The sequence below is a fragment of the Eurypyga helias genome, unplaced genomic scaffold, assembly GCF_000690775.1.
Source record: "Eurypyga helias isolate BGI_N326 unplaced genomic scaffold, ASM69077v1 scaffold5558, whole genome shotgun sequence".
Classification (NCBI taxonomy): domain Eukaryota; kingdom Metazoa; phylum Chordata; class Aves; order Eurypygiformes; family Eurypygidae; genus Eurypyga; species Eurypyga helias.
The window spans coordinates 53,550-75,243 of record NW_010268799.1 but is presented as its reverse complement, the minus strand read 5'-3'; the positions used below and the strand labels follow the sequence as shown (position 1 = coordinate 75,243).

The window sequence follows — 21,694 nt, the reverse complement described above, 5'->3', positions numbered from 1 at the left end:
ACAAGATCAGTCTAAGCACACTGTATGCTTTTTCCCCCACCACTTATGACCTGTACAGTATACAGTACAGGTTCACATTCAACTTGTGACAGATTTCCAAGCCCCAATTAGACCCTTCCCTATAGCCCAGTTTTAATACAAATGATCCAAAAGACTTTTAAATATATGCTGATGAGAAATTAGTTACTCTAGATGTATTTTCCGTGCATTTTATTGATCTGATACAATATACAAGCATACACAGCAGTATAGGCATGTGTATGTGTCTGGATATACATACATACACAAAATGCCATATGTATGATACATACAAACAAGGCCAGATTATCTGGTCTTCAGAGATATGCCCAGCACAGGACCAAAGACCAGGGTGGAGGCATACAAGCCCTTCGGAACTGTAATGCTGTCCCTAAGCTGCCTGGGGACCAGGACAGAAAGACAATTGGTATCTACTTTAGATTAAGTCATAGAGAAGGTGGTTGCTTTTTTTCTTATCACTGGTTATTCCATTTTCCAAGAGATCCGTTATTATGCAGATAATCATGACTTCCTGGCTTTACACCAGGAGGTAAATGAAAGGTGTACAGAAACTGCTAAGTAGGATTCCACAGCACAATGAAAGCTAAAATAACGCCCGCTGAGGAGCCATGACAGATGATGGAGCTGCATCAGAACCAGCAAGTTGTTGGGTCCCAAGAGCTGAGATGTGGGAATTTTGGGCAAACACACAAGACAGAGCTCCAAAGGAATCGTTGCTTTGTTCTTTGCCCACTCCCAATCCTGCCGTACATACACATCCCTCTAGTACCCTTTTCTAATACCACCACAGAAGCGGTCAGAACCCACCAGCATGCTAATAAAGTTCTTCCACAGTGAAGAATTACTACCATTTATTTGTTACATTTTATGAGAAAAACAGTAAAACTGGTCAAGTTGATTTTCCGGCACCTGGCTGTGTGATTTACATAGGCAACCACAGTTGCTGGGAGCTGAAAGAGAAGCCACCTCATGGCCTCACAGTATATTCTGGGAAGAACAAGATGGATAGTTACCAAGTTTGCAGCTATTTTAACTTTTTCAGCTCATGAAAACAGAAAGAATGCTGGTGATATAGCTCTGACGGGCATATTCTGCTGTTTGAACAATAACAAAATACATTTTAAGCCATATTTTTTACCATAAACTACTGTCAGTTAATAACCTAGACCTGAATTTCTTCCTCTGTTGCAAGTTCATGGCTTGGATCAATATGACACATTCCTATAATTTTCCCATCAGACATTACTGGAGAAGAAGTAGGTGTCTGTATCATAAGCAAAGAGAGAGAAGGAGAAAAACTGGGGGTCATAGTTGGTGAAGGGTATCCATGATTATCAATAAGGGGAGAATGAGGGTGTCTTCTAAATGCTTGCGCTGGGATTATATTTGGCATTTGTGGTGGCACTGTCCTTATGCCAGGCTGAGCTACTGATGTTATCAAGGGAGGAGGGAAAAAAAGGTATTTCTTCTCCTTAGGGAAGCTATGAATGTGTAGGTTTTCATCTGTCAGTTTTGCAATATCATTGAACACTGAGGCAAGAGGTTGAAACCTGGGTTCCCAGCTGAGCACATAATCCCAGTTATAATGACCTCTGAGATCCTCATCAGAGGTGTCAAGATTTGCATGCGAATTATACCTAGAGTCCTGCTTATCTGACATCAAGACATAGTCTCTTGTGAGGTTTGTCACTATGTCTTTGTCTTTCATTCTAATTTTCTTAAGCGATTGAGATAACATTTTATGTGTGTAGGCTGTGTCACACGCTGCTTCTCTGCCTTCTTGAATGGTCTGCACGCTTTCCATGCTTCGTGTGGTAGCCATGACTTCCATTTCTCCAGACTGACAGGAGAGCTGATCAGACTCTGTTGGGACCCCTGAATCTGGCACCCGTGAGCCACGCTCGCTCAGCGCTGAGCTGGCATTCTTCCTGCAAGGATGTTCAATGATCCTTTTGATTTCCTCATCCTCTGCAGTTTCTCCTTCAGCAGAACCGTGGCCACTAGAGTCTGAATGCCTGCAGAGGACACCATCATCCTTCCCCTCTCCAATTCCTGCCAGGCTCAGCCATTCTGCTATGGCACCCATGGGAAGCATACTGCTCTCAGTACTTTGGATTTTCTGGCAGTCCTTATCTTCGCTGGCTGAATGCACATCAGTAGCTGAGGATACTGCTTCTGTTTTCACACACGAATTGATCAGATCTTTCCGTTTATGTCTCAGAGTAAGTACAATAAGACTGACCACAAGCAGCAGGAACACTGTCAAGGAGACAGAAACGCTAATGGTCAGGCTGTATGCTGACACTATGGGATAACTCTCAGGAGAATTGGAAACATTTACCAAAACAGTGCATACTGTGAACTTTGACTCAGTTTTGGGGCTGTGAGCTCTTACTAACAATTCCAAGGTGTCATCATTCTGTTTACTGCCATTTTTCTTTCTGTGGACAGTCTGAGTCAAATAAATATTACCACTGGTTTGATTCACAGAAAAGAATGGAGAAGTTTTTATCAGGGAGTAATGAACAACACCGTCCAGTCCACCATCGCTGTCTGATGCTGTCACTCTGCCAAGCAACTGGCCAGCTTCGTTCTTCTCAGGGAGATAAAAGAAATACTGATCTTGTGTAAACACTGGTTTAAATTCATCTGTCCCCTCAATATCTACCTGAACTGTAATGGTAGCCAGTGAGTCACCTTTGTCTTTGGCCTGGATTATAAGACAGTACCTATTCTGACTTTCATAGTCAAACATTTGCTTTGTATGAATATCTCCTGTCAAAGGATCAATGAAGAACATGTCATGGTCTCTAGGAGCTTCACGATGAGCCAAACATGAAGACTGGATGGAGTAGGTAAGGTGTCCATAAGAGCCTTTATCAAAATCCAGGGCATTAACAGCACACACAAAGGAAAAGGTAGGCAGATTTTCACCAACAGCACAGCTCAGGCTGGGAAACAAAAACAGTGGGGCATAATCGTTGTCATCTAGGATGCTAACAAGAAGAACAGAAAAAGCCACATTTTTGACATCAGCTCCTCCGTCTGTGGCTTGGATGATCAAAGTGAATTTCATGGTATCCTCATAATCCAGCATTTTCATCAAATCCACAGACCCCGTTTTCCTGTCCAAGCGAAAATGTCCCCTGTCATTTCCAGAGATGATAGCATAAGTGATCTCTGCGTTAGAGCCCGCATCGCAGTCACTTGCTGAAACTTCAGTGACGTGACTACCTACAGGGATGCTTTCTTTGACATGAATATGGTACTCCGGGATGCTGAATACTGGAGGGTTATCATTAACATCCAGCACAGTTATTAGCACAGTGGCAGTTGAATTCAAGGAGGGCGTTCCACGGTCAGCAGCAAGGAGGACCAAACTGTGAGAAGCAGCAGTTTCCCTGTCGAGAACACTGCTTAAAACAAGACTGCCAACAAGTCTGTAGGATGTTTCTGACTCCATGACAATTGTGTCCACGGAGAATAAGTTCTCAGCATTGCCATCAATAATAGAGTATTCAACATATGTGTTTTCACATGTCCAATCATAATCAATGGCTGAAAACACGAGGACACTTTCTCCAACTGAGGCATCCTCACTCACGCTGAGATTGTACAGAGCCCTTGTGAACTGAGGGGCATGGTTATTTACATCTTCTACGTGCACCTCCACAGAGGTTACTGCACTCAGAGTGGGACTGCCATTATCCGTGGCTTCTATCAGGAGCTGAATAATGGAAGTCTTTTCCAGCTGTGTCACTGGTCCTGCAGCAAACACCGAACCTGAAAATAAAAGAGAATAAAATCCCACACTTAAGGCTCAAAGGCAAGTAAATGTGATTCCAAAAGCTCAATCTAATCAGTCATATTTGAAAATCATCAAACTGTAGTGGCTGCACACCCTAAAGTAACTCTCTCTCATACAGAGAGAAGTGAATCAACGGCTTCATGTCTGGATGGAGATCAGTGACAAGTGGTGTCCCTCAGGGGTCCATACAGGGACAAGTACTGTGTAATATCTTCATCAGTGACATAGTGGGCTCGAGTGCACCCTGAGCAAGTTTGCAGATGACACCAAACTGAGTGGTGTAGTTGACACACCTGAGGGCAGGATGCCATCCAGAGGGACCTGGACAAGCTCGAGCAGTGGGCCCATGTGAACCTCAGAGGTTCAACAAGGCCAAGTGAAAGGTCCTGCACCTGAGTCAGGACAACTCCTGGTATTAATACAGGCTGGGAGATGAAGGGAATGAGAACAGCCCTGCAAAGAAGGACATGGGAGATGAAAAGCTGGGCATAAGCAGACAATGTGTGCTCACAGCCCAGAAAGCCAATGGTATCAAGAGTGGCGAGCGGGTCAAGGGAGGTGATTCTCCCCCTCTACTCTACTCTCGTGAAATCCCACCTGCAGTTCTGTGTCCAGCTCTGGGGCCTCCATCATCAGAAAAATATTGACCAGTTGGAGAGAGTCCAGAGGAGGCCACGAAGATGCTCAGAGGGCTGGAGCTCCTCTGCTATGGGGACAGGCTGAGAGCACTGGGCTTGTTCAGCCTGGAGAAGAGAAGGCTCCGGGGAGACCTTATTGCAGCCTTCCAGTACATAAATGGGGCTTAGAAGAAAGATGGGGACAGGATTTTTTAGTAAAGCCTGTTCCAAAGAACAAGGGCTAATGGTTTTAAACTAAAAGATTCAGACTGGATATAAGAATTTTTTTTTTTTTTTACTATGAGTGTGGTGAAACACTGGAACAGGTTGCCCAGAGAGGTGGTAGATGCCTCACTCCTGGAAATATTCAAGGTCAGGTTGGACAGGTCTCTGAGCATCCTGATCTAGGTGAAGATGTCCCTGCTCACTGCAGGGGGCTTGGACTAGACAACCTTTTTAAAGGTCGCTTCCAACCCAAACTATTGCTTGACTTAAGAAATCACAGTTAATGCTGCAAAGCCAAGGTCTACCCATAAATGATGCAGTATGGAATACACATACTGCATTTAGACCAGTAAAAATTTCTCTTCCTAGTAACAGGCTAAACATGTAAACTGCATAAAATAAAAGGCAAAACAAAGCTAAGGAAATATAGGCTCTTTATTAGAGGTGGCTATGCTGTGCGAGTTCTCCTATTTTGCTCCAATCCAGTAACAGTATTATGGGCTTGTTTGTTATTTAGACAGGTTTGCAATAAGTTATGTAAACATTTCATTCAAATTGCTTATCTAAACATGGGGCTTGGACAAGATGATCTTGAAAGGTCCCTTCCTACCCAAAACATCCAATGACTCATAAGCCTATCTACTTCTACATCACTCTTCACTGTGTATAGCTAATCTCCACAGAGGCAACACTGTGTGATTATTTTCTGATCACAGTTGAAAACAGCCACTAGCCAAACATAAAGACAGGATGGTGAATACAGAGTAGCAAATGGGTAAAAAAGAAAACTGCTTTAACTGTTGTTAACATTTATATATTCAGTGATTATAGTTACCATCACCCAACAAACATTGCATTCAAAAATTCATCTCATGTAAACACCTAGGAACAGCAAATAAGCAATAAAAACTTGTTCACTGAACAATAGTTGCACATCATTTTTGCACTATCTAGTAATCTCTGAAGATGATATTCCTAAAAATCTTATGTGCACATGCAAACAGAGACACACATCAAGTTTTCCACCTCCCAGAGTGTTACCACATTAGACCAGAAAATTTAAATCGGTCTCTTAACTACTGAAGAAAATGAAGTATTTGGAGAGACAGTTCTCAATTTAGAAAATGTTTAAATTCCATTTAGGATTATAGAATAATGTAAGACCTCCAAAGAAGCAATCTTAAAAATATACTACCCAAGCTGTAGAAAAACTTCATTATGATAGGTTCAATTTATGCTGAAAAATAAGTATGAACATAAATTGAATGAAATCTAGTACATGATCTGAAATGTTATAAATCAGTGCAAATCATACAGCACCTTTTCTATCCAATCGCATCAGAGGGATAGCACCTATAGGATGTTGTGACTAGCTGCCTCGTGCATTGTACAGGGACAAACTCAGAACTCCAGTCTTTGATGTGATTGGTTCTTCAGCGATAATGGCAGATTTAAGCCAAAACATATGGTGGACTTTGGCCACCAAAGATTTCCAGAACTGAAGCGATGACTGGCAACAGGTGAGGAAATGCAATAGGAGTCCTTAATTTACACTGAAAAAAAATGAAATAATAAACCATGTGTACAGACTCACCATTCTTGGCATCAATGGAAAATCCCTCAGAGGAAGAGAGGACTTTGTAGGAAATCATTCCATTATGCTCTGAATCCCTGTCCACAGCAGAGACTGTCAGAACAGTGGCACCCATAGAAACGAGCTCTGGCAAGCTCACCTGACATATAAAACAAAATAATTTTTTTGTTATCAGTTTTGATAGAGCTTAATAAAAGATTCTGAACATTAAAAAAAAAAACAAACCCACACCATTTTTCCTTAATTTGATCTTGTTAGAAAAAAAACACACATCTTTGGAGAAAAGTTTCATGTTACTGTTTTCTACTGGGACAAAACTACGAAGAGTTACGATATTGAAAACAATGCATACAATACATCCAAAATTTATAGTAAACTTTAAACAGTAATAAAATCCATCTAGGTCATTATGACAGTGAGTTCAGAGAATCACTGGGTCTCTTCTTTTTCAACAGTACACTAATGGAAAACACCCACAATGGCCTGCAACTAAAATAGGCTTTTCTCCCTGCTTTCAGAAACACCTTGATTTTTCTCCATGGAATACAGTCTGCAGTCCCTGTCTGGAGTGTATGATTAGCCATTATAAAAAACAACACACATATCCTAAAAATTCCAGCACCAGAGCACTCACTGGATTATTCCTAGCATTTATTTTTTAAAAATGATCCCCTTTTCTTTACATAATCTAGGAAACCAAGTCATTCTTAGAAGCTTCCATTATTTGAAATCCAGTTAGTTATTTTGTGACCAAAGCTTCCTTCCACCTTATAAATACAATTTCAAATGGACAGTATTATACAGCAGCTGCCATTGTCATAACTTCAAATATTAGTTTAAATCACTTTATCAAAGCTGAAACTATATATGAAAGGTATAAATATTGAAACACTTGAAAGGACAATAAAGGGTAAAAATTCCAGGATGATGAATAGGGAATTATACATGTCACTGACCAAAAGAAGCAATGTATCTTACAAGCAATACAAGAAACAATAAGGATTGTGGAAAGAGAAGCTCAGCTGTTTAAGTTAGTGTAGAGCTAATAGAGCTCAATAGAGCTACACTGTTTTGCATCAGTTAATAACCCAGCCTGTAATGTCTATTCTGATCTACAAAACAATTCCTAGCACTTGTACAAGCAAGTGCTTGCCTAAACTATTCTCCAAAATCAGACACATTTGAGGGTTGAGGAAAACTTAATGTAAGATCTAAAAAAAAAAACCAAAACAAAACACACTTTTGCATAAATAGTGCATTTTTTTTCCCCCAGAATTTAGACTTAGGAGTTTAAGTGGGGAATTTACACAAATCCTGACAACTCAGGCATCTGAAAGTTCCACAGGGCCTACAGTCTGTCCAATAGTTATCTGACTAAACTGCTGTTCCTGCACGTGCTCAGAGGTTGAAATTTCTTTACTAAGCCAAATGTTTAGACTTATTTCTTGACTAAATCTGCATAAGATTTATAAATGAAGCATTATTAAATCCAAGTCTTCTGTGGTGCCTTATATTTTTGGCTCTCAGCACATCCACCACACACAAACAGCACCAAGTCAAGCAAACAGCTGAGGTCACAGAATTGTAGAATGGCTGAGGCTGGCGGGCACCTCTGGATGTCATCTTCTCCAACCCTTGCTCGGAGCGGGGTCACCTAGAGTAGGGTGCCCATGACCATGTCTAGTTGACTTCCGACTATGTCCACGGATGGAGACTCCACAACCTCTCTGGGCAACCTGTGCCAGTGCGCAGTCACTGGTAGAGTTTAAAAAAGGCTTTTCCCAATGTTCAAACAGAATTTCCTGTGTTTCAGTTTGCGCTCACTACCTCATCTCCTGTCAGTGGACTCAACATCTGGCTCTGCCTTCTTTACTCCCCCCACTAGTATTTACACGTTAGCAAAATCCTCTTCTCTGGGCTGAATGATCCGTGCTCTGGCTCCCTGTTGAGGAGGTGAAAACTCACATCCCTCACTCCCTAGATGAGGGCCATTGCTATAATGCAGAGTAACACATTACAAACTATATGTGCATAATCTCCCACAGGGGCATCTGCTACACTTCTGTGGAGCTGTGTAACTGAAAACAAGGAATTTCATGCCATAGTAATGGGGCCAGAATAAATGTACCAACTTGTTAGCTAATCTCTCAGAAGAAGAAAATTCTGAACACTGGACTCCGCTTCCCAAATTGGTTTGGATTATATCCAGTAACTCCTAGTGATGAATGCATGGTGTATGGAGTACGGCTAGCATTTGCACCACTTTCCTTCTGAAGTCAGAAACCACAAACATGAAAACTGAACAATTCCCTCAGTCCTTTTAGCAAGATTCCTAGCAAAGGACTGGGGTTTCCTAGAAGAGTTCTGCTCTGTTTCTGCTCAGTAATAGTTTGCAGAGACCTTCCTTCTCAGTGCTCAAATGGATTTTTAAGGCAAATATAAACAAGCACTCCTACTATTTATCATCATATATGGAAAGACATCACATGCTTATTGTCCATTTGCCATGTTCCCACCTGATACAAATCCTGAGTAAACACCGGTGGGTTGTCATTGATGTCCAAAACAAGGATGGTGAGTTCTGCTTCTGTTTGATGTACAGAATCTGAAATGATGATTCTCAGCTGATACACAGCAGTTTCTTCAAAATCTAGTGGTTCTACCACTGTGACTACACCGGTGTGCTGATCGATGACAAATTTCATTCCAGGACTATTACTGTAAATAAAACCAAACTGAAGTGCTGGCCTGGAGTCTGCATCGCTTGCTGACACCCGAGTCACTACAAAACCAGGCAGGGCATCTGAAACAGTAATTTTCAGAATAAATCACAGCTAAAAGATGATGTTTGAAATTCTGAAGATTTTGCCATTTTCATAATATTGAATCTTAGAGATATGCAATCTTTGTGTATTAGCGTTTGGTATATTTTGACTTTATGTTTTAGAATAAGTGCAATATCCAGAACTCCTATGGAAACAGTAGTGGTCGTCTTCAAATATATCAGCTTTATTCCAATTTTAATTTGGGTTTTCTTTAGACTTTCCCAGATCCAATGCTAGCATCACTGTTTCTTCACCAGAAACAGGAACTTCCAGTGTTTTCCACAAGCATGTAGGTGATATGAATTTATTGAACAGCATCACAAACTTCCACAAGAATATTTAACTGAGGCATCAGAATCTCCTGGTCTGTGTAGAACCAGTGATATGCAATTCTGAAGCTTTTCCAAAGGAAGAGAAGGCCACTAGAGTGAAATGAGACCTCCCTCCAAACTTACGTGCCCAAGGTATAGTCCTATGAGACTGAGAAACTGGATACAGACAGCTTTTGTCATTTGCCAAATTGACAGTACCACGGATTGCCATCTGAATGTACTAGTGATCATCTGACAAAGCCTGGAGCTAACAGAAACTAAACCATTTCACATTTGCATGCCTGAGACATTAAGCCTAAAAAATACTGTGCAATGTCCTAAATCAAGTGTTCTTAAACGGAATACAAAAACCTAAGTAAGCAGCCAGTAGTTTACAGCTGCTGTACATTCATGACTCCCATATTTATTATTACCAGTGGGTACTAAATTTAGGAAAGGCTAAAAAGACAGCCTTGATATTTTTTGTTAACAGGAGTACTGGAATTTCAGCACCTAATTCTTCATCAATTTTCTGCTGTGCTTCTTATGCATCACATGTATGATGCCTGTATTTGAAAATGCTGGGCTTAAGACCCAAGGTCTGCAAAAGTCTGAGATGAGAACTCAGGAGAGTCCTGGGTCCTCCTCTTCATGATCAACAACTGGATCAAGCTATAGAGAATTTTAAAGCTTCATTGAAATTTACAGAAATTATTTCTTTCATCACAATGAAGTTCAAAACGTCTCACTCTCAAGTATTTTTATTAGAGAAAAGCAGAAATTGAATACAACTGAAGAATATGACACTGGAGTCCAAAATGAACAAATTAGAGATATATTTCTGCAGAGTTAGTTTTCCTCTTTCTGAACTGCCTATGGTTTTGCTCCAAACTATTCTTAAAGATTAAGAATAATATCTCTGAGAACAAAAACAGATCACAATTTACTTTGATATTTCAGTATTAATACAATCCATTATCCTTTTTACCAGAGTTGCTTGGTTACACAAATTGCCAAAAGAACTATCATTGTCTGACCAATCCCAGTCTTAACAAAACTTAGCTGTACTATCACACTTACTTTCTGGGACCTCCACTTCTCCTAGTGGTTGGACAACCGGAGCATTATCATTAATATCTAACACTTGTATCCTCACAACACACGTAGCAGAAAGCCTGGGGTTTCCTTTATCAGCAGCTTGTACAACCAACCTACAATTAAAGGAAGCAGTAATTGTCACTGTTTGTCAGAAATCACCAAATTATCCACCAATGTTATAAGCAGGGGCAAAATTACAAGTAAAAAGATTGGCCCTTTCTGATCATCATTGCAACTCTTAAATTCAATCTTTTTTTCTGTAAGGTTGACTATCTGGAGTTTTACTTTGTGTATCTTGCAGGAAAAATGTCTGGGAGATTCTATGTGGGAAAAACATAACAAAATCATACAAAGAAAAGGATATATTCATCTGCGTTCATATCATACATTTTCATACCGAATGCAGGTGTTAAACAAGCTACCAAGACTCTTTCAAATAAGACAAGTTTCTCCAGTTGGTAATTCAGAACAGAAATTAAAACTGAACTACTAAATTGTCATTTGGAGGAACCTGACTCTCCACATTGTTTATAAAGGGGCAACAGGAATGGGAAAATGGGGTAATATGAAAAGATCCAAAGAAATACTCAGCCTGTCTACAGAGATATAGAATAGTTCCCCTATTTTGTTATAAATTCAAGTGATAAAGCAAAAAATACATGGAACATTAGACAATGGCAAAGCTCCCACTGATTTTAGAGGGAGCAGGATCTCATTGTCAGATTAAAAGTTTGCCTCTATGCCTCCATTTAACGACTACATAAGGATGAGTAGTAGATTCTGTTAACCATCTTTTGATTTCCTCAAACAATTTAGCAAAGAAAACTAAGTAACAACCTGATAAACATGGATAAAAGGGTGTTTACTCTTTGTGGGAACAAGTTTCTGAACAATAAACACGAAATGTTTATTGCAAGCAAAGATTATTCTGTACGTTTCAACACTCTCCAGTATAACAAACTATGCAAAAGGGAATTCAAAATTAAATCTATCTCAACAGATGCTCTATAAAAAAAGGAACAGACAAAAAAACCCCAAAAACCATCAAGCTACGTGACAGGATGTACAAGTCAGAGCTTGGCACATCAGTAAAATTTTTTTGTACTAACAACTGTCTGCGTGTTCCATCATATTTTCTGGGTCTTCCTGCAGTTCTTCTGAATGCTCTTGTGCCCCTTTTTCTTCTAAGTCACAGCTTCTCTTTAAAGTGTCAAATAGATGTTACTTTCTAAATGTTCACATGACAGTATAGAATACCAAGGCTGTAACTCAAGCTGTGGATTCAAGCACTTCCATTTCTAAACACCGGCTCTATTCCGAATGTCCTTGCGGTTTCTAATGCTGACAGAACACACAACTTGAATTTCAGGCTAGTATTCAATCAATGACCATGTATAATTCCATACAGAAAGTATATTTTTTCTAGAACGAATATTGGTAACGTATACATATGGAAATATTTTACTAAAAATAATCACTTTCTAAGGTTCCAGGAAAACACTCTCATAAAAATATCTCAAACAAGAATAAAAATTAAGGTTCTGTCAACACTTTTGTTATAAGTCCTATTATAAGGGACTTAGAACTTCTGGGCATGAAAATGTTCAGTTTAGATAAAATAAACAATTCCTTGCAAATTTGAAAGAACCAATGGTAACATTTTGAAATTAAACAGGAAAACAGTTTTGAAAGCTTCTTTTACTATTCAATTTTCACCTCACAATGTATAGATTAATAAGGAGTTTATAAGAGAAGGAATATGAAGCTTCGGATTCCTCAAAAAAACTCAATTCATAAGGCTAGAATTCCAACATAAACCCTGAAATAAATCAGGCTCCCAGTTAAAGCCAGATCTAAGAATTGTTATGCTTACATGTTCAATGCTTCATCAGCAGTAAACATCTTCCTTTAAAGGATTTATTCCAGGCATTCTTTTAAAGTACTAGTTACAAATAAAATGTATTGTGCTATTTAGATGACTAAAAATCATAACTGAAGTTTTTGATTCTGTGAAAAACTGAAAAATAAACTCCAAATGAAGTGTTCTGTATATTAAGTGAAAACAAAGTATATCCTTTAGGATACTATTATCAAATTACACTGATATTTAAAAAAAAAAAGTCATATTCTGATGACCTTTTTGATGTGGTTTTCTAAAAGTTATTCTGATTCATAAGAATTCTGATTGGATGTTTAAAACTTTTAGGCCCCAGAGGATAGGAAAACTTGCAAATACTTTAACTGATGCCACAACCATATGGAAAAAGATAATTTTTACTGACACGTACACAAAAATCTACTTTTTGTAGAGACTGCAATACATAAAAAGGGTGTGCTAATGAATCAGCATACTCATACTTTCTCTTCAAGGTGTTTAATTTCTAATTCCAATTATGGCATGACCTGTAAAGAAAAACTGTCATGTCCACTTGATCATATTTACTCACAGTGTCTTAAGAAACAGGAAAAAACTAATACTTAGTACAAGACAGCTTATAGATGCAAACAACTTGGAGAGGCATCTCTATCAGATTATGGAGAAGAAAATTTGAGCTATATTCTAATTAAAGAACAGAATGTATCCCTATTTCTTGGATTTAGTTTGAGTGCTTTCTCTGTATCTTTACATATTTATGAAAAACAGTTCCAGAGGAGCAATGACTGTACAGTTCTTAGTAAACTAAAAACCAGGAACTGTCATCATTCCTATAGTGAATCATCACACTTACTTGTATCAGTAAGTGTTGCCATTGATTAAACAAGACTATATGCCTTCCCCTAAATTTGGGACGTAAGCAAGGATCCATGGTACGAATGGGCAGCTTTAGTGCTGTTGTCAATGCTGTCTGGCTTGCACACAGGCTCTGTAGGCAATGATATCAACAGAAAATTATAAAATGTGGAGCAATTGCAAGTCGAAGTGAACAAAAAGAAGAACACATTTTTATAAGAACCTTGCATACAAACCTGTAAGATGAAGTGTTTTCATGATCTAGGACTGTATTAGTTGCTAAAATCCCTCGTGCTGAATCAATTAGAAATGTTGCATTTTCATTACCAGATAAAATTGAGTATTCAGTTTCTCCATTCAGCCCGCTGTCAAGGTCAGTTGCAAATACCTGTTTGGAAGCAAAACTGAGGCTTAATTCTGAAATTGTATTCTGCCGTTTTGAAAGAAAAACTTTATATGACAGTCATCTATTTCTGGTTACTTTCCTTTCGACTGCACAGATTTAAGCAAATAATCATATTGGTCCCCAGCTGAAGTATCATGTGAGGTCACAAAATCTGGCTCATGAAATGCAGTAGGATGCACATGAATTCTTTCCCTGAGTAATCTGAAATTCAGCTACACAAAGCACTAGGGCTAAATGTAATAATTTTGCACTACTTGTATTACTACAAGGTTTCTGTTAGAATGCTGTCTCTGTTTAGTGCCTAAAAATGCACTTTCTCACAGGTCCAGGACTGGTCCTTAAAGTATTACTGCTATACAAACAGACAAAGGATAAAATAATCAAATCATTAAGGTTTCAGAGCTTTCATGGAATAGTTAATTAATTACTTTTTAAAATATGAACCAGAAAATGTAAAAAGGGCAGAGGCAACCTTTAAAACCAACAGAATATATCACATTCAACAGCACTGAACAGGTTTCTCAAAGATTCCTCTGACTGACAAAGAGCTGTCATTATATTTTTCTGGTTGCTGAGCAAGCATTATAATGAGTACAGGATCCAAACCATAGCAGAGTCAACCAGTCAGATTGAATAAAGGAAATGTAATAGAATGTACTCTGTCATAAAATTTTGACTACGCATCTGGGTTGACTGCCTTTGATTTTTCTCCATTCCTGGACATATGTTTCTGTAAATACAATGTCCATCAGTTTCTAATCACTTTGCCCGGGAGGCATTTGTAGCTTTCCATTTATTTATTCTCTAGAGGATGAATATCTTTAGTACCTAACATGACCCTCATTGTGACCTGACTTGCAATGCAAGAACATGTACTGAGGAAATTACGCGTTCTTCTAGTCCAACTGATGTCTTCTTTTGCTCTAACATGGCCAGCTGGAAACGCTTTCAGAGAATAGATCCATTCAGAAGAAGTGTTTGCACATTTAAATTGAGACAAGCTGCTCTTTAGGCATCAGATTTTAAATTGAACATTTGGGTTTGACTCTACTAGTCTGATGAGTTGGGAGTAGTCTTTTTATTGCTGTAGCCCTTTCAGTAGAAGCATTAATGCAAGACCCAGCCTATATTGTAACAGAACCACAGCCTGGAATGGTATTTTTCAACTATCTGAAGAGAGAAAAAGAAAATTAAAAAAAAAAAAAAAATTAAAGTTCAGCTGCAAAACTATCAAGAATATAGAGAATTCTCTTTCAATTTAAACCTGAATGAAAGATCTAAAATATGGTCTACAAAAAAATAATTGAATATTTTAGATATTCAAGCAAAGTAGTAGCAACACCAAGGAATCCACTCTGTTTTTAGGAGACAGTGGTCCAGAACCGATATAGCAGGAGTGTGGTCATGAACAGATCAACCAAACATTTTTAACTACAGCACTAGGCTTGGGAAAAACATATTTCCACTTACCTGTATGATGTCTGTTTTAGGACTTTGGCCTTCCCATACTGATGCTGTGTAATAGCTTTGCTCAAATTTAGGTATATTATCATTCACATCTTGTATCAAAACTGTCACTCCACAGAGTGCTGAATTTAAGCTATTTTCAGCTAAAACCAAAATATGTATTTTATTCTTAACTTCATAATCAAGAAACTTTGGTTCTTTTACTGTGATTGAACCTGTTTTATTAAAATAAAAATTAAAAAATATCAAGATGTGACATATATATTCAGGAAAAAACACATACAAATGCAGTTGTGACCATATGGTCCCTAACATATATGGTCTCTTTCACTGAACACATGACAGAATTCCAGCAAGTTCCACACCATGTCCTTCCTCTATCTAACATCACTCCCTACATGTAGCCACTGTACAAATCAGGGACAGCCAAGTTTTCACTGATCAACCACCACATTGGTGATTGCCTAAAACAAAGTTGATTACTAGTAGAGGGATAAGGAGGAAGAAAGTGGCTGAGTGACATGTGCTCTTTGACACATGACAGCGAGCCAGCTGCATCTGAAGAGACTCTTGGGCCTCCTCTGAGAATGGCTACATCCAGCCCTCCATCTACATCCAAATCACGCAAGACCTGTATCAATTTCTGCATCTGACTGACATACAGTTAAAACACTGACTCCTTCTGATGCAGTGAGCCTCCCCCAACTGTTGTTCTATCAAAAAAAAAAATCAGTGAAAATTATTGAGGCTACAAGCACTAGACATCTCCCACATTAAAACTTGAAATGTCCTTGGAAATCTGTGGTCATTGTTTTGATGTTACAGGTAATACAGTAATATACTCAAAATTATTACATGTAAACTTCAAACATATTTAATTTGCATGCTAATTTCATTAGAATTCAAATTGAGTTTTGCATGGAATTTTCAGTAATGATGCCAAGAAATACCTATATCTCAAACCTGAGATAACATAAGAACTCACCTACTGTGGCTCTCCAAGCTAGTGTTTTTTAGTTTTTATTTTTTAAGACAAGCAGCAACGATTGGCTATTGTTTATGGACCTGTGTAGTGTTCAAGAATTGCATCTTGAACAAAGATTTCAAAGCTGGCAGGTGGTCTCTAGTCGGCACAACACTTAAACTATCACAAAGCAAAACAGGCAGTGGCAGAAGGAATACACTTCAAGATGACAGAGAGTAACTGAAAGATTTCAGTGTAGAGTAGAGCAAATTATCAGGTCTGAGGAACAAGTGAAAGAACCAAGGTCGCTCATTCTAGAGAAATGCACACAAAGAAGAAACAGGGTAACAGGCTTCAAATATGTAAAGGTTTTTTGTCTTGTATCTGTTGTTACTAGGTTAAGAAGTAGTAAGTTTAAATCGTTTCAACAAGCCTTCAGACACATATGAATAAAACCATTCCAACTGCCAAGCCTTGTAGAGACTATTGAGAGGGTTTGCAGAATCACTATCACTGGAAGCTTTTAAGAACTCAACAAACTTCTGTTAGACCTCACCACAACTGATTCCCCTTTTTGCATCAGAGGACAGACTGGTTCATGACTTTGGGTCACTTCCTACTATGTTTTACATGATTATACAATATAATAAATCCCTCTAGAACAGGAAAGTCTTCTCCAAAGTGGGGTTAATTAACATCAGCGCTTGAAAAGACAAGTAGACCAGACCTTTGGCTGTTTAGAATACCTAAGTTAGAAAGGGCATCAATGTAGCTCAAAATAATCCTGCTGTAGAAATAATGGGTAGAGAGTTACTGGCAGCAAAATTAATGTGACCTGAAATGCTGCACTTCAATTAAAGTTTTCTAAGAAACAGAAGAAAGGTTTCAGAAGAAAGGAAACAGAAAAAACCACGATGCTTCAAATATCATAAAAAGACTTGTGACATCCACTGCTGTAGAAATTCCACTACTGTTTGTGAAGAGGAGACTCTTAAAAACATCATGTGACCATTTTTCAGCCTGGCTTGATATTAAAAAAAAAAAAAAAAAAACACCCCCCCCCCACCCCCCAAAAAAAAAAAAAAAACCCCACACCACAAAACCAACCAACCAAAAAAACCCCAAGGAAAATACCATTTGCTTGGTTTTGGGTGGTTGTGTGAGGTGTTTTGGTTTTTGTGGGTTTTTTGTTGTTGGTTTTTGTTGGGGTTTTTGTTGGGTGTTTTTATTTATCTTTTTTATTTTTTAATTTTTCTGGGTCTATGATGTTCTTCAAGATTAATCTTTCTAGCTTTATTGCAGTGAAATAAGGACTTAGAAATCAAGTATATGCACTTTAAGTGCCCCTTACCTAAACAAAACAATTATAACTGTCCATCAACATCAGGCATGAGAACTTTACAGGAATACACCACTTGACACTTGAAGACATTAGTGTAATCAGTGATTAAAGCTTCCAGAAAAATCAGGAAAAAAGTAATTTGTTAAGAGTACAAACTATTTACACTATTTCTGAGGAAACTGCTTACACAGTCTATGCCATCCTAGAAAGATTACAGCTATTCAAAACAGCTATTTAGGTGCTGAGAGGCAACCAGAGTAGCTATGCTCTCCTATGTGCCTTAGATGAGAGCACGCAAATGAACGTGAGTGAAGTGTTCTGAAGGATTATGTTAACTGAGGTTTTGGGCAAATTTATGATGAATAACAGGTTGGAGTCTCAGCTTGGATGGCAAAGCAGTAGTTTATCAACTCCCAACACCTGGTGATCAACAGTTAATTAGAACTGAGCATTTTATACAGGTATATCGGTGTTCAATTCCTTTCCACATGGTTTACAGCAGTACACTCTCTCCACATCCCTGGTTTTACTAATGACAGTAATACTTTAAGATACCTACCCTTTGTTCCTGTGGTAGGAACTTGCTATATTTTAGAGACCGAACTCTAAGCTACACAGAGGCACTGGAAAGAAATATATACTTGTAAAAATGTACCTGTAATGGAGTGTATGGAGAATATGCTTTCCTTGTCACTGAAGATGCTGTATTTTATGTTTTCTCCTGTAAATTTGTGTTCATAAGCTTCTACAGTTACAAGCAATGTACCTATGGAAGCAATAAGACATTTTCATCATGTTTACTTCAGAAGTTTTTATTCTAATTATATATTACTGTGATTAGTAGGAGATGCACAGCCAAATACCTATGTATTAGGCTAGGTGCTTATTCATGAATTAAAATAGCAGACAATAAACACAACTCCTCCATGACTTTCACTGCATTACAGCTTCACAGACAAGGCACTGACTAGCTCTCCTTGCCCAGTAAATTACTAATCTAGTAACAACTTCATTGCCTGCCTAAATAAAATAATGAGTTTTAACTTTTCCTAATAGCATACTCCATGTACCATTGGAATTACCTCCACCTGAAGTCATATGTATCCCTTTTATTCAGGTTATGCTGCCTTTGGAGAGGGTGGTGAAGCGCTGGCACAGGTTGCCCAGAGAAGCTGTGGATGCCCCATCCCTGGAAGTGTTCAAGGCCAGGCTGGATGAGGCTTTGAGCAACCTGGTCTAGCGGAAGGTGTCCCTGCCCATGGCAGGGGGGTTGGAACTAGATGGTCTTTAAGGTCCCTTCCAACCCAAACCGTTCTATGATTCTATGATTTAAATCTCACCTTTTCATGAATTCCTTTAAGGAGAATAATATCTTTTTGTGCATCATAGGAATGCATGTTACGCGTGAATCACCATACAAAGTTTATTTTTCCTTCATTTATCTGAATTCAGTTTGGGTTTTTGAACAATATTTGAAATGAAATATTCTTAAAAATTTTAATTAGCCATGTTTTGACAGAGAGAATGAGAAGATGGAACTACATGCATAGCTATGCGCCAATTCAAGCAGAATCCAAATTCCATAAGAAGAGGAATAATTTAATATAGACTACAAGAGACATGAAATAAAAATCCTGTTTGAAATAGGATTAGAGGAAAAACGTGGAACTGAATACATTATCCTGCTCAGAACCATTTAACAAAAACGTAGCAAGTTTAAAATGTTATCAAGATTTCCAAATAATTATTCTTTTCAAGTGAGTTATGAAATTGTTTAGCTTATATGGTAAGTGACTTTAATAGATTTTAATTATTTAATTTAATTGTAATTGATTCCATGCATTTGTGATGGAGTGAGGTTACTGTGTAACCTGAACTCTTCCAAACAGCATTACAGACAACTAGCTATTTTATTACATTACAAAGGGTGTGCTGTTCAGAATCCTAGATGTCAGAGGAAAGGATTTTATCTTTAGTGTAAAAATGAGAGGAAACACTGCTCTTACAGCTATCTGCTACCTTTTTTATCTTAGCATTGCTAATTACTAATTTTTAAACCCAAGAAATTTTGGGTTAAGTGGTCTGTCATTTGCTCCTAAAATCTGACTGTCAAAAGCAAAAATATGACGATTTTGACAGATGTAATTTTCTGTACTAGTCAATATAATATTTTTTATAAGATATTTACTCGAAAAGTTCTGGAATTAAGATCCCACCATCCAATATGTAAAGGCTGATATGAATGCTACTCTGGTTTTTTTAGAAACAAAAATAGGGGGTTGTAGGTTGAATTTTCTTTGGCGAACAACTTTGATTTACTACAAAAGCCTGCAAGGGCAATCATTCTTAGCATGCTCAAAGCAGGGTTAAAGATAAGAAAAAAATTTAGGGTCCAAAGAATGTCACTATTTATCTTCTAATGTTGTCAACAGTCTTTTTGTTTGTTTACCTCCGTGTTTCAGAAGAAAAACTACCAGAAATAAAGGAAGCAGCAGCATTTCTACTTGAATCCCTGTTTTCAGGGGTTAGGTTAATAAGTTGTTGCTCTGGGTCCTCAAATCTTAATCCTTCAAGTTACATATTTTTCATGTAGTTAAAATTATTTAAAACTTCTTTTTGGCAGAGAACAAATTTGTTCTGTTTCTGATACCTTTCACAAGAAAAGACTCCTTCAAACAGTGAATCTTTACAGTTCATTGGCAAAAAAATATGACCAAACTCAGGTCTGTTATATCACAAACAGGCCCTATACAGATAAAGAGCAAAAGACTGTTCCCACCCACTGGAGCCTGCAATTTCTAATATACATGATTCAACTCTGCTTCCAGCAGAGACCATAGTATGTAACACCTAACCTGGAGAAAATTCAGGGAAAGGTACCTTTCTGACTGCAAAGAATACCAAAATGGCATGGCGAGGATGACATCAGCACTGAAGCTAACACAAGGAATGAGGGAGATCAGGATCACAGCAGAAAGCAGTCAGATAGGCTTGAAATGCTATGCAATCGACTTCTGAAGTAGCTAAGAGTATGAAAGGAAGTGGAGAGTGATTTAAAATAGTTACATTTAGGTTTTTTTCAGTTCAGTCACAGGCAACCTGCCTGCATTTGAAAGCATCTCAAACTGCTTTAAACAGCCTACACAGTAACCTTTACATTACGCCTGCTGACTTGAAACGGAAGCTTGGCAGCATGGGCAGTATTTGCCTACCCGGCCAAACAGGCTCAAAACCACTCCCTGTCCTATGTGTTATGGCGTAACATATACACCAGAACTGAGCTACTGTATCACTACATCATTGCTTTTCCCACTTCAGTACTCATTATAGCAGTCTCTTTTCCCCTCCTTTGTCATCTAACCCCAGCTCATCCTTGCTGTTATTTCTTGAGACCTCTTAATTGCTCAAGACAGAAAAAGCTAACTGAGCACAATGAGATGACTTAAAGAATAAGAACCTTCATGTTTTATATCTATTAGAAAAAAAATTAGGGGAGTCAACAAGTTTTGCTGGTGAACCTGTGTCCAAGGAAGTGCTATGCAAACAACCATCCAAGTGAAAGCTTCGTGAATAATAAAGGTTTCTTACCCTCTAGAGACTGCAGTGACTTGATTATTTATTGACTGGCTTCTAAGTGCCTGTTGTAATGCAGTTTATAACATTTAAAGGCATAAAATACTTAATATTAAACAAAAAGTAGAAGAATGAGGTTTTCTGAAGGTCATTAAACTTGGAGGTCAAACACTTAAAGAAAATCTGACCACAAGGACCAATTCCTGAGGCACTCACCCAATTGACGAGTTTAGACTAAATTAAAACTAAGGACCCTTGGCTTTTGTCATTTATACTATTCAGATTTTTTGATTCATTTAAAAATAAACTTGGAGTTTTCCCACTCTATTAGTTAAGGCAGAAATAAAATTAGAAGGAAAAGCCACATTTATTAATACCAGTTCTACAAATAATCAGTATGTAATGTAAATCTCCCCTGGACTGAATACATTGGTACCATTCATACTTGTAGGGGTCCCAGAATCCTGTAAGATAACTTCTATGGGAGTTTTAATTACAAGCATGCTTTTTTCCCACTGAAATGTAAAATATTTGATACTTACTTATGCTTATATAAATAAGAAAATGCTACAAACAGACCCAAAACAATATTAGTATTTGATAAAATCTGTCATACTCTTAAAAGAATTTGATCTTCTTAGCAAATAGATTTTTATTAAATACACAAACTAAAAGTTTGGGATGAAACCCTCCT

The 21,694-nt window shown here is 38.1% G+C and overlaps 1 protein-coding gene across 1 annotated transcript in view; it reads right to left on the bottom strand.

The window, feature by feature from the left end:
• Positions 1-1,201: 1,201 nt before the first annotated feature.
• Positions 1,202-21,694, bottom strand: part of LOC104514237 (protocadherin-23-like) — a gene marked incomplete at its 5' end in the record, with an annotated part of 66,927 nt that continues 46,434 nt past the window's right edge. Inside the window, 7 exon segments of the mRNA XM_010157855.1 lie at positions 1,202-3,822; positions 6,284-6,422; positions 8,800-9,086; positions 10,500-10,630; positions 13,485-13,636; positions 15,125-15,336; positions 18,083-18,193. Of these exon segments, the coding sequence (XP_010156157.1) occupies positions 1,202-3,822; positions 6,284-6,422; positions 8,800-9,086; positions 10,500-10,630; positions 13,485-13,636; positions 15,125-15,336; positions 18,083-18,193 (3,653 nt within the window).